Raw genomic sequence first — 13,657 nt, 5'->3', positions numbered from 1 at the left:
TGCCAAGTTAGGGAAAGGTAGCAATCCTTGGACAGTTGCTCCTTGCGTCCACACCGGTGTAAAGAACGAACTGCGATGAGTGATAATGTTTTGGTTACTGTCGTATAAAAAGCCCCCCATCCCCATAAAAAACTTATCCAGTTCTCCAAGCGAAGAATTCTATTATTATCCTGACAAATCCACTCTGGACTACATAACTAGGTTTCTAAGTTGAAAATCCAGTAGTGACTGTGTGAATCATCCATTGCTTGCTTTTCATCCATACCCATTGTAAACATTCAGCTGTAGTCTATACATTTTTGTGTTTTATTTATTAAATATATAGTTTAAATATTTTAAACTAATTATTATTTTATATGAAATTATCATTACTATTATTGTTTTAATATTTTTTATTAATTGTTTTTTTTGTGTTTGTTTTTTTATTACAAAAAAGAAATGGCAATAACATTAAGGGGTCGATTATGGATAGCAACCGAACTCCAGTTGCGTTGCCCACAGCAAATTTAGTAATATAATTTTTTATTTCCGCATTAAAATTTACACTTTTTTACCATTAAATTAATATCTGAAGGTTCAAAACACTAATATTGATTGGATTTGACAACAATTTCCGTCTTTTTACTCATTTTAATTGCATGATTTTCTCTTCTGGCAACGCAACTACAGTTGAGTTGCTATCCATAATCGACCCCTAAATTATCATTGTCTTCACTACAAAATTACGATACGTTATTTAGAATAATAAGGATAACACAAATTTAATTGAATGTCAAAATGAAAGAAAAAGATAAATTTTTGTGCAAGATGCAATCAAATCCGGAATCGAAAAAATCATTAAATGGAAAGTTCAAAAATCACATCAGCATAAAGGAATACTTTTGAAATTTCAAAGGAATTCTCCTTATTACTTAAACAAAATGGTAGTCTTTGAAAATCGCAGGCGATTCATTGAAATTTGAAGGAAAAATGTCTAATTTCAACTACAAATAATAAAATCACCCTTGGGCATAATAAATAATCGAAGACTATGTTCGAAAAATACTTGCTGAAAATACGAACCTTATGTGACGTAAGACCTACAATAATTTCCTATTTTTGCACAATTTACATCAAAATATAAATTAGGTATGAAAATGTTAGAGGAAAGAGAGAGAGAGGGAGTTTTTTTTAATACATTTGCTTTTATGATTCATTTTATTGCGCGTTTCAATCGAAAGATATGTGTTAATAGTGACGGCTATACGCTGAATATAAGGACACAAGACGACTGACTGAAGGACTGGCCACATTCTTAATTTTTATGATTCTCCTGGACAGCCTCATTCTTTTACAGATTACGAAGAAAAGAAAAAACGAACAGAACACAGATACACACATATCTTTACGTTAATTCTATATTGAAATAAATCACAACTTAAATATAATTCTTGTTTTTCATTTATCATATGCACGTGTCAAGAATCCTCTGGACATGATGTTGGCCGCTATACTAGGGGCAGACACACTTTGGAGGAGTCATAACACAATTCTATATAATAAAAAATTATAATAGCTTAAAAGCTATAAATCGTAAAATAAAGCCATTTTAAATGTATACTCCAGCCGGGTGTTTTAATCCACTTTCACTACACTGTAAATCTTGCGTATAAACCAGAAACAAGCAAAGAAACCAATTGAACCGGTCAGCAGGAAAAATAGGAATACCATAATTGCTGTATAGCCAAAGTATAAGAATGTCGAGGGAGCATCTTTTATCGACAGTTTTGTCACGAAATAATGGCAACAATAAATGAACAGATAAACAGCTGTGAAACCAGACGTCAAGAATGAACGCCACCACCAGTGATAGTCTTCTGCACATAAATGGAAATAGCACAATAAGATGGTGGTCTCTGAACAGGTTATGACCAAAATGACAAAGACCAAAAATAGGAAACCGAACATGTAATACATTTGGTTCGACCAAATTGAGGACAGGATGAAGAAAAGTTGTATGAAAATACAGCCAAAGGGTAAGACGCCACCCATAATAATGCCAGGAATGGGTTGAGTATATATCGATTGATCAGGAATTTGACGGGGTATTTGATTTGTGCGTACAGGATGTTCCAAGGACTAGAAGAAAAGAAAAATAAAAACTATTAAATAAAATTTAACATTTAAATAATTCCTTAAATAACTTACCCTTTTACGGAATCCAAAGTAGGCACCAACAAATGTCAATGGCACCGAAACGCCAAACCACAAGGCCAACAGGGCAATCAATGTACTAAAGGGTACAGCACCTGAGGAACCTTCTCCCCACAAAACGAGATTCATTACAAAGAAAAGACCAAAGACAATGCTGTAAAAAAAAATTCCAACATAATTTGCATTCTGCTCATAAACTTTCTCCACCACTCCCTCTCTCTTACCCTGGACACAACATTGATGTTAAAATAACATTACTCTTCCACTTGATGCCGCCAAAACTCTTGTAGATACGTGCCGAAACATAACCAGCTGGTGTTCCCAAAGCCACAAACAATACCATGGAACATGTCATCAAAGCACCACGATTAGCTGGCGACAAGAATCCCAAACAGGCAAATGCCAATGTAATCAAAGTCATGCAAAACACTTGTATACCCGAACCCAAGAACACCGACAACAGCATACCCTTACGTGGTGGTCGAAATACGTCACCATGTACCAATTTCCAACCGAATTCCTCCTGGGCATCTTCACCACTTTCCATTTGATTGTAACGGGCAATATCCTTGTGCAGGGTGCGTAACATAATCATAGCCACCATACCGGATAGGAACAAAACAATAACCAAAGAATTCAAAATCGAAAACCATTGAATATTGGTATGGGGCATAGATTCCAAAATGTAATCCCATCTTGATGACCATTTGACATTATCGTTGCGTGTGAATTCCACACTATAAGTGTAGATAATCGATAGTTTTTCGCCGGATGGTAATGGACTACCCTTAATGGCTAAAGGATCAGTGTTGTCACAATTCAAATTCTTAGGATCCACATGATTAATGGAGCGAGGTGTTACTTTTACGGAAATAATACGTCCACCATTGGCACGGAAGCCAACACCCCATTCTTCAGTTTGGCCACTATGATAGGTTATCTTCAAGTCAACATGATTGAAGGGATAATAGTAGCCACGTCTATTGTAGTTGGGATTGATCAAACAGCCGGCATCACTTTCGCCACGTACCAAACAACCCATTGGAAAACCAGTGCTGCAATATTGTTTATTATTCTCCAATGGATAACACCATGTTACTGGCATATTGTCAACAATCCAATGATGCTGATAATTCAAGCTGATGCCCTTCTTTAGGACCATCATACGTCGATCGCTATCCGAATCGCCACCAACATAGGTTTTAGTACAGACCTGGAAGAAATAAAAGGGACTTGATTAAGCTGCTTGTTTTAATATGCGATACGATCTCACTTATTATATATTGAATCTTAAGTACTCCAATATTAACTATTCTGGATGGAATCAGGAAAAGAAAAGGAGTACCTTCAATATGTTTAATAAAGGTTAACAGTGTAGTATGGAATTGCCGAAATCGGCCTTGAGCTCTGGGGATTTCATTGCTCTTCAAGAGATTTGGTTAGTTATGACCAGAAAGGTACAGCATTTTCGAGCTAATGTACCCCAAATATATTTCTCTTTTTCGCGACGTGAAGATCTATGTTTCGAAACAATTCTTGTCTCATTCGGTTAACGACTGTAACAAAACAGCAACGGTATTGGAAAATTTAAGGGAGAATTAATATTTAATTTTTCTTGATGTTTCATTAATATTTAATATTTATTTATTCTTTCCAATTCCAAGTCCGAAGACCTCATTTATTTCAACATTTTTTAAACACTAATTTTGCCTAGGTTTTTTTAGGAAGATTTCTCCTGATGTGACTGGGGAGGTTTTATGCTTCTTTTCGAATATTTATTGATGCGTTGTCAGTTTTGGTAAAGCAATCGGAAAAGTCCTGATTTTCCTCATACCGACTCATAAGTGAAGATCTTCAATTTATATAAAGTATTTGAATGTTGGCTTATCTGAAGATTTATACACTTTCTAAAGCCACATACCCATATTTAACGAATGAATTTTAGATAATTTCAAAGTCGCTAAGGTTTTAGGTAGACTATGCGAACGCTATTATAGTAATACAAAAACAGGGGTAGTAATTTGAGGAAATCATATATCTATTTAAATAAAGACATTGATATATAGATATCACAAAAATTAATGTAGTTTTCTTTATAAAAAAATAATTAGCAAAATATGTTTAACAAACATTAACATAACATCCGTTCTTCCCTAGGTTGTATTAAGTTCATGTTGTAAGTATGTATTTGATTATAATTACATTAAGTGAATGTTTTGTTGTTTTTGTTTTTATAAAATATACAACAAAACCAACGAGAAAACGTTGTATGTTTGCACAAGTGCTATGCTAGTTGTTTAAACAACTACTCCCATTACCACCCCATCACATCTGAAGCACATTGAAAGGGAAGCTAGTGTCAAAGTAAAAAAAAAAACAAACAAACTGACAGACAAAATGTATCCAAAGTGTAGTATGCGCTTCCAAAATGGAATACAATACTTTATGTTAAAACATTTCATTTCACGTGATAAGATTTTTATCACTAACTTTTAACAACAGAAACAATGATGTATGTACACTCATGTACATACTTAAATATAACATTACTTACCGCCTTACATTTGACGTCTTCGAGGAAATTGATTTTATATGGTCCGGGACGTATACGTTCGCCAAATACAACCTGGCCCAAATTCTCAACAGGAGAATTGTTTTCATTACCGATACAAAAATCAAAATGATGATATTCATAAGGTATAACGGATTCTTCGGTATTCAAGCGATTAACGTAGAGGGTTACATTTGACTGGAAATAAAGAAAAGGAAAAATTTAGGAATAATTAGTATTGCTATGTTGATTTAGAGAAATAACACATCTTTATACATAAATAAATAAATAAAACTTTAATTGTGTTCTAAAATAGTAAAAGTTGCATATTGTTTAAAAATATTTATAAAGCAATGTGTATATTTTTGATTGTACTTGTGTCAATTATGGCTGCGATTAAAGGCCGCGGCACATACGGTCCGTTGAGCATCGCGTTACAACAACCACATGAAAACTTCAAGAACAAACAACATGTGGTTGTTGTTTTCAACGCGCAACGCGTCACACAACGGATTGTATGTGCCGGGGCCATAAGAGTAATCGACGCTAGAGTACAGTTTTGTTCATCATTGCTTTAAAGAAATGCTGTTCTTTGGTATTGTTGAAGTTACGAAGTTTTTCGGCAATTCACACACGACCCGAAGGCAACGAAAGAGCACATAAAAGGGAGCAAATGTTTTGATTTGTTTTTGTTTTGCAGCATGCGTGCATACAACCTTACTAACACACTGTCAAAAGATGCCAATATTCAGAATTTTGTGTGCCCTCTTCTTGGTCGGCAGTGCTTTAAAGTAAAATAATTAAAAATATTCAAAACAAGTGCAAAAGAACCAACCGAGATTGCCGACAAAAAGGCACTGTCATACAAAAAATACATAATCCTACTTATATTTCTAAAATACCATTTGGGCGGGACTTTTGGAACATTCGGGACGTTAGAGAGGGAAGTATGGGGAATTGTAGGATTGTAACAAAGTAGCCTTTGAATCAGTGTGAGAGGTAGAGCTGGCAAACCATCGATATTCCCAACATTAGATATTTTCGATATAATGTTTTAAAATATCGATTGTTATCGATATTATCGTTAAGTTGTCATCACCATTAATTTGGAAATGAAAGTGGCGGAAATGTCAATGATTTTCTTGAAATGTCAATGATTTTCTTGAAATTTTGCACAAGTTTCGCCTTCGCTGGATTTCTATGCAGCGAAGGTCTCTATCCCTGACAGAAGTGAATGGGAGCATGGCAGGCTACTACCCGATAGCCTCTCCATCTTTACTGATGGTTCTAAGATGGCTGAAGGTACTGGAGCGGGGGTGTACTGTGAGGAGCTGAACATTAGGCGTTCATATAAACTCAATACAAATTGCAGTGTTTTTCAAGCGGAAGTCTTCGCAGTATTGAAGGCCTTAGAATTGGTAGTAGGACTGACGGATCAAGTGGGTAGGACAGTCACAGTCTACGTAGATAGTCAGGCTGCCCTTAAGGCGCTTGGGTCATATGCTATCAAATCTAGGATCGTTCAAAATTGTAGGTCCACCTTAAAAACATGTAATTTAAGCGTTAACCTTTGTTGGGTGCCAGGACACTGCAATGTTGAAGGAAACGAGATTGTTGACGAATTAGCAAGGCGTGGTTCCCAGTCCTCTGACCTTACGGTAGAGGAATATGTCAGGCCACCGCTCTGCTACTTCCTCGGCAAACTCAGCAAGTTCTATGCAGAGAAAACCGGAAGAATTTGGCAAGACGCACCTGGTTGCAAGGTGTCGAAGTCAATCTGGCCGGCAATCTCAGGGCGTAGAACTGCGTCCCTTCTCTCACTTTGCAAGTAGAATAAGAATAGAATAAGATCTTTGACATGTAAGTGGGATGATAATAACATTGAGTACTGTAGGTTATGCGAGGATGAGGAGGAAACGGAGACAATCGAGCACCTTTTATGTAGATGTCCTACACTGATGACCAAAAGGCATAGACTATTTGGTGTACATGTGAGTGACTCTCTATCTTACTTCTCCTCTATTGACCCTACTATCCTGGTGGTTTACTGTAAGAGTCTAATGTGGCTCTGGGGCGGGTCAGAATAGGCTTAACACAGTCTAGGAAAATAATCTCTCTTTCTTCTTAAAACAATCTGTTACTCTCCTTTACAATTACTCACTCTTCTTATTCTTGTCTCTTTTGTCTTATCACTTTCACCTTCCCTCCTTCCCATCTTTCCACCTAATCCACAATCTCCTCCCACATAGCTCACCATATCATCATAAACAGCCTTGCATCATCATCTGCAGTCCTACAGCACCATTCAGAATACAATCTGCAGTCTCGCAACATCATACAGAATCGCTCACAACGAGGAACACATCACACCATCTGCACTTACACACCACCATATACCGTATGCACAAATCACCATATACCCATCAGTCACACATCACCACAATCTGTAGTCACGCAACATTATGCAGCCTCGCTAATAGCAAGAATCACATCACACTTTCCACTACACATCAACATCATCAGCACTCACACATCACCATATAGCAGCATCTAACATCATCTCATCCATAGTCTACAGTGAATCTTCCCTTCAACACTATCCATCGTCCATCCATAAAATCCACAACCGCACACTTCATCATCATCAACAGGCTTGTATCAACATATGCAGACAATAGGCACCATTCAGAACCCAGCAAACCAATCGTACCGACATCGTAACGAAATCGGAACAAAATTCGGACGATTCGTCCGATATCTGATCCGAAATCGTAACGATATCTTAACGAAAGTTGTATGAAGTGGTTGACATAATTTCGGAACGAAATGTCTTAGCGACATCGGATCGATTTCGGTCCGATTTCGTAACGAAATCTGAAGAAAATCCTTGGGAAATTCGGATAGGAAATTTCTTTCCGACATTCGTTCCGAAATCTGAACGAAATCGGTACAAAATCTGAACTATTTCCTCTCCGAAAAATCGTTTAGAAATCGGAACGAAATCTGAACGACTTTGCTTCCGAAATTGTTCAGACTTGTCGGATATCAGATATTTGGTTTGCTGGGAACATACATCATAGCTCCCCAGCAAACCAAATGTCTGATGTCCGACAAGTCTGAACAATTTCGGAAGCAACGTCGTTCAGATTTCGTTCCGATTTCTAAACGATTTTTCGGAGCGGAAATAGTTCAGATTTTGTACCAATTTCATTCCGATTTCGGAACGAATGTCGGAAAGAAATTTCCTTTCCGAATTTCCCAAGGATTTTCTTCAGATTTCGTTACGAAATCGGATCGAAATCGATACGATGTCGCTCCGACATTTCGTTCCGAAATTATGTCAACCACTTCATACAACTTTCGTTAAGATGTCGTTACGATTTCGGATCAGATTTCGGATGTATCGTCCGAATTTTGTTCCGATTTCGTTACGATGTCGGTACGATTGGTTTGCTGGGTCATGACTCTTGTACACCATCATCACCACACGTAACATCCCAGCAAACCAATCGTACCGACATCGTAACGAAATCGGAACAAAATTCGGACGATTCGTCCGATATCTGATCCGAAATCGTAACGATATCTTAACGAAAGTTGTATGAAGTGGTTGACATAATTTCGGAACGAAATGTCTTAGCGACATCGGATCGATTTCGGTCCGATTTCGTAACGAAATCTGAAGAAAATCCTTGGGAAATTCGGATAGGAAATTTCTTTCCGACATTCGTTCCGAAATCTGAACGAAATCGGTACAAAATCTGAACTATTTCCTCTCCGAAAAATCGTTTAGAAATCGGAACGAAATCTGAACGACTTTGCTTCCGAAATTGTTCAGACTTGTCGGATATCAGATATTTGGTTTGCTGGGATCATATAACCTCATCCATAACAAACAACATATCACACTTCTACTTCACACCATCACCTTCTATGTACATTCACACTTCACCATACAGCAACATCTATAATCACTTCATCACATACAACACATATACTTCAATTGTCAGGATGATCACAATGGACCTCAAGGTCTCCGAGTGGAGTGGCTGCCAGCACGGCAGCTGCGCATCCTAAACCTAACCTAACCTAAGTTCTCAGAAATGTGAGGGAGAATAAACAATTGCTTTTATTTTATAAAATTTACCGAAAAATGTGTACGTGTGACTACGGGCTTACTTTCTCACACACACATAACCGAAAAGTAGCGACATTTCTATTTATTTCAATGAATTTCAGGTTAGGGGTTTTTATTCCGATAATATCGATAGGTAAAACTATCTATCGATACTGAATTTTTAAATAACAATCGATATTATCGATAGTGCCATCGATTTTTTTGCCAGCTCTAGTGAGAGGGATATGTTGTGTCATTTCGGGTCAATATACAGTGAGCGTCAAAATAAATTGAACACCTCTCATTTTTTTTTGATTGCATTATTACACCGACATAGAGATATTATACGTATAACATATAAATGCAACTTTTTTAAGTATTTAATGGTGAATTAAAATCCTGAAAATATTAGGCCCTTCCCACGTTTCATTAGGGAATAAATGAAGATTGCCAAAATAACCCAAAATTTGACGCGTCAAAATAAAGTTTACACTTTTGCCAAACGCAAGAATTTTCTTACTTCATTAATAAAATGGAGGTATATTTTTGCTTTTGAACTTCTTTTCATCACTTACAAGCCTCCAAACAATAACTTAACGAGTGTTTTGGTGTAATCCGGTGATATTTCCCCCCATTGGACCCGTGGTACCCACTTTCGTGTAATATTGGCATAAAATAGGCTTCTATTGAGGTTTTTTTCGAATTTTTTCGGCAAGTACTCGTACTCTATGGATCTAACCTTCCTGGACCTTCCTCACCTTCTGATTGTTGTGTGTGGCGTGCGAATAGAAGTGAAGAAGATTGTCGAAGACTACTGCCATGGATCCTTGCATTATGAACGCCTATCATCGACGAAAATATGTCCACTTACGTCGTCGATGTTGACATAGGATGAAATTATAGTGCAGTCATCTGTTTACGACACCATCTAAATATCATGTTAAATAAAATGGGGGACAGTATTATTCCATAGGGAAATCCAATTTTAATCTTTCGGAACTTGAATTTATAATTTAGATAGTTATCAATCCAACTTTTGAAACCACTTGGAAGAGTGGAATTCATGATGTCGGATGGATCGTTCGTGTGGTAGTCACTAATTTAGGACATTCACAATCTTTGCAAAGTCGTGGTTACGCTATGAGCTTCCCTTGAACCATGTTGATGTGGAGCAAGATTAAATGCTGTTGCAGGGATGGAAGTAATAGGGATTCTAAGACCTTTGCTACAGGCGAAATAAGGGAGATCAGACGGTACAATTCTCCATTGGCAGTAGAATTGTCGGAATTACCAAGTGGGAAAGTTCCAAGTCTTTTGTCATGCAGATCAAACTTACTCCTCCCACCTCTATAAAATGACCTAGAAATGTCGTCCGACCCTAGGTCTTTGGATTGTTGGGAGTTGGACCAAATTCTCCCAAATTAACCTGTGTTGTGAGGATGAACTGCAAATTACGCTTAAGTTACTTGCATCTCCGGAATACAGCTCGCCTAGACCTATTCTGCACGTGGTCGATTTACACCCCAGTGTTAGGGGATCCCACAATTATTTTCGTAGGGGATCGCTACCAAATATGTGTCGCTCAGTCCAGAGATACTGCCCCCGACTATTATAATAGTATTGGCGGCTTTATTATATTTCACGGCAACATTATTATATTTCACACATGTACGCTGTTCGTGCTCAGCGAATTCTTCAGGTTTCTCCACTGTGACCAGGATGGAAATGTGGTCTGAATTTAGTGCAACATGTGGGACTTACGATAGAAATATCCGAAGACCTCGAACATCCTGCTGTAAGTCCATTGGAGGATTTTTCATTAATGGAACCGAAGTCGGATTCGTCTATCTGTTTCGCAATAAGAACACCGATCGTTCGGAAACTGAGAGAGCCATATCTCGTGACGAGTTAAAATAAAAATTTCAAAATATAAAATTCGGATAACTCTTTTATAATAATTCTGTGGTGTTGATTTAAAGCCTCAGACAGTCTACATTCATAACTAGAGTTTCCCTTGGAATAGGTCGGACAGAGACAGAGATATCCGCCAGGTAGGTAAATTTAATTTTACAAATTGAAATTTTTCTATATCTCCACTTCACCACTTTTGGTAACACTATTTGGACAAATTTGAAGCTCAGCATGTATTATTTAATATTGCTCACTTCTGTTGATATGCCCCAACCAATGCTAGGATATTCGTCACTACATTTAAAATTAAAAAAATGACTTTTGCAACATCGCTGTTTGGCCACATATACCAACTTAATTGGCATAAATGTAAAGGTGAGATTTTCTATTTTATTTGGTATATACATAATAGAAACGTAGATACTTATATGTATACGAATAAAAAGTTGACTATTTTCCCACGGAAATATTTTTCCCGTTTCGAACCCTAATTATGAACTGGCCATAACCAAATCTTCCTCTTTGGTACCCCCATTACCACCAAAAATTTCCTGACAATCCGATCAAAATCTGCGGCCTGATGTGGTTTAGACGGACGGACACATATAACCAAATCTTCGAGACTTTTATATGTATAGTCAAAGTGCACCTAAAGATCAAAAAACAAGTGCCGTACCTCATAACAACAAAAACACTTTGAACTTGGGTTTGTTTTTTTTTCAATAAAGATGTACGAGTTTTTTACTTGAAACTTATTGACACCTTGAACTTGAATGTATTCATGGAAAAATATATTTGCCAAGGCATCTATCTTGATATTTGCCTAGGGTTTATTTTTTATGAAAAAGTAAGAATTTTGAATATGAACTTATTGACATGTAGTTATTAAATTTTAAGGTCAAAGGTTTGTTAAAATCATACCTATTAAACATATTTCGGCACTATTATAGCAATGAACTCGATATAAACGAAAATCTTTTGGGCCTTAACAAAATATTTCAAATTTGTGAAAACAAATGGATTTTTTTTCTACGGTTTGTCTCCCCATCAACTTTGCAAATGTTATCACGACTAAAGATTAAAAAAAACGATTCAATCATTATCACTTCTTAAAAATATACCAATGGAACTTAGCATTTTATCTTTTTTTGCTTTCTTTTGTAAACAAAACAAATGCAATAACAAGAAACAGGCTTATCTATGATACAAAATGCTCACTCAAAAAATTGAAACTAAAACTATGCCGTAAACTAATTGAGTAGTTGGTGTCAAGATAAGAATTTTCGTTACAAATCAAAAAATGCGGAAATTTCTTATCATTAAGACCAGAAACGCACACACTTTAACTTAAATCCCAAATTGGCAGACAATAAGAAAAAAACTACTCTGAGTCATTTATTACTTACCTTGCAATTGCTGGATGCATCTGACTTCATGCAATAGTTTACGGGTGCCAAACCTGGCAAATAGAATTCATGACTGACACCGACAAGCTGCAACAGCAATATCAAATATAGACAATATTCAGCACGCATCACTGTACGATGATGTTTTGGCCAGCTTTTTCGCTGGCTAGCAAACATTTCGTCTTTTCTTAGAACTAGAATTTATTTAGATAAAACTGCCGTCGTTGTCGAATATCTCGTTTCCCCACTCAGCTCTTCTCACAGGAAGTTACGTTTTGCCTGCCTGCCTGGCCCAAAAAGTCAAGTGTTTCTTCTGCTTTCTACTTATGCAGCTTTTTTGTTTGATGTACGAAGATAATTACGATGATGATGTTGTTGTTGAGTGACGGTGATGATGAGTGGACAGCGACAACAGTCAGTCAAATTTGCTGTATTTAAACAAGAAAAACTGATGTTTCTTTATTTTATTTGTATTCTTCTTCAGCTTCAATTTCGGGCCTACGTAGACAAAACATGTGAATAATGTTAATGGAATGGAATTGTTAAAACAAATATTGTTGTTGTCTTTTCACACTTCTTTACACAAAGCAGCTTAAAATATAAATTGCAAAACAATTTTACAATTATTAAATTAATAGTAATATATTAAATATCTCAAGTGGAAAAATTCTCGTTCCTTAAATCGTCGTCGTAAAAAATTACCTTTTTTCCAACTTCTTATTTTTTCTATATTTCGAAACGTCACCGTGATATGGTATTGCCAGATTGTGTGTTTTATTTTATGATTGAGGGGTGGCAAAAATTCATGACTTTTGTGGTGCGCTTGCATGATGAGCATTTAAGGCAGGAATTCAATAAGCTTGTTGCTTGCTTTCCAAATGTCAAAATTAAGGTGAGAACACAGTCAGCTCTTAAGCGCTCGGCACATACGGAACGTTGTGCGTCGCGTTACAACAACCACATGAAAACTTCAGGAACAAACTTGGCATCACTTACATTTTTTTCATGTGGTTGTTGTTTCTAACGCGTGACGCAACGCACAACGTACCGTATGTGCCGGGGCCATTAGCTTAACTTTCCTGCTTAGCTTATTTATTCACTAGGCCGCTTATTTCTTGATATCACACATCGAAGCGCAAAATTCATGGGTGCTATTAACATATTTATTTCAGCTCTGTTCCAGAACTAAAAAGTTTTTACAATTTTTACCACTTTTACACCTTTTTCGTTCCCGTACACAAAATTTATATGAAAATCGTTTACCACATTTACAACTTTTACGACTTTTACCACTTTATAAAGTACGGGAACAGGGCATTTAATTAGTCTGTTCCTTTACTTTTGAAAGTGGTAAAACCGGCAAAAGTAGCAAAAGTTGTAATCTGCTTCCATATGAATTGTATGGTGTCTGAAGTAAAGGAACGCTTTTCGAGTAAAAAGTTGTAAAACTTGAAGATTCTTGCACGTAAAGGAACAGAG

General features: G+C 36.6%; 1 protein-coding gene across 3 annotated transcripts; it reads right to left on the bottom strand.

Moving 5' to 3' along the window:
- Positions 1-1,379: 1,379 nt before the first annotated feature.
- TM9SF2 (transmembrane 9 superfamily protein member 2) lies at positions 1,380-13,094 on the bottom strand. 3 transcript variants are annotated; one of them, XM_073969540.1, is made up of 6 exons: positions 12,881-13,094; positions 12,179-12,676; positions 4,748-4,942; positions 2,418-3,406; positions 2,188-2,347; positions 1,380-2,118 (listed from the first exon to the last, which is right to left on the bottom strand). In XM_073969540.1, the coding sequence occupies exons 2-6, from the start codon at positions 12,353-12,355 to the stop codon at positions 1,615-1,617; spliced, it is 2,025 nt and encodes a 674-aa protein (XP_073825641.1). In that variant the 5' UTR covers positions 12,356-12,676; positions 12,881-13,094; the 3' UTR covers positions 1,380-1,614. The 3 variants fall into 3 exon arrangements, with proteins under 3 accessions (XP_073825641.1, XP_073825642.1, XP_073825643.1); XM_073969541.1 differs by having other exon boundaries at positions 12,751-12,893; XM_073969542.1 differs by having other exon boundaries at positions 12,800-12,889.
- Between the last annotated feature and the right edge of the window lie 563 nt (positions 13,095-13,657).

The sequence above is a fragment of the Musca autumnalis genome, unplaced genomic scaffold (genome assembly GCF_047663935.1).
Source record: "Musca autumnalis isolate F117 unplaced genomic scaffold, ASM4766393v1 scaffold_2, whole genome shotgun sequence".
In the NCBI taxonomy this organism is placed as follows: Eukaryota; Metazoa; Arthropoda; class Insecta; order Diptera; family Muscidae; genus Musca; species Musca autumnalis.
Note: the sequence above shows the minus strand (reverse complement) of the source record. Positions and strands in the feature narration are given on the sequence as shown.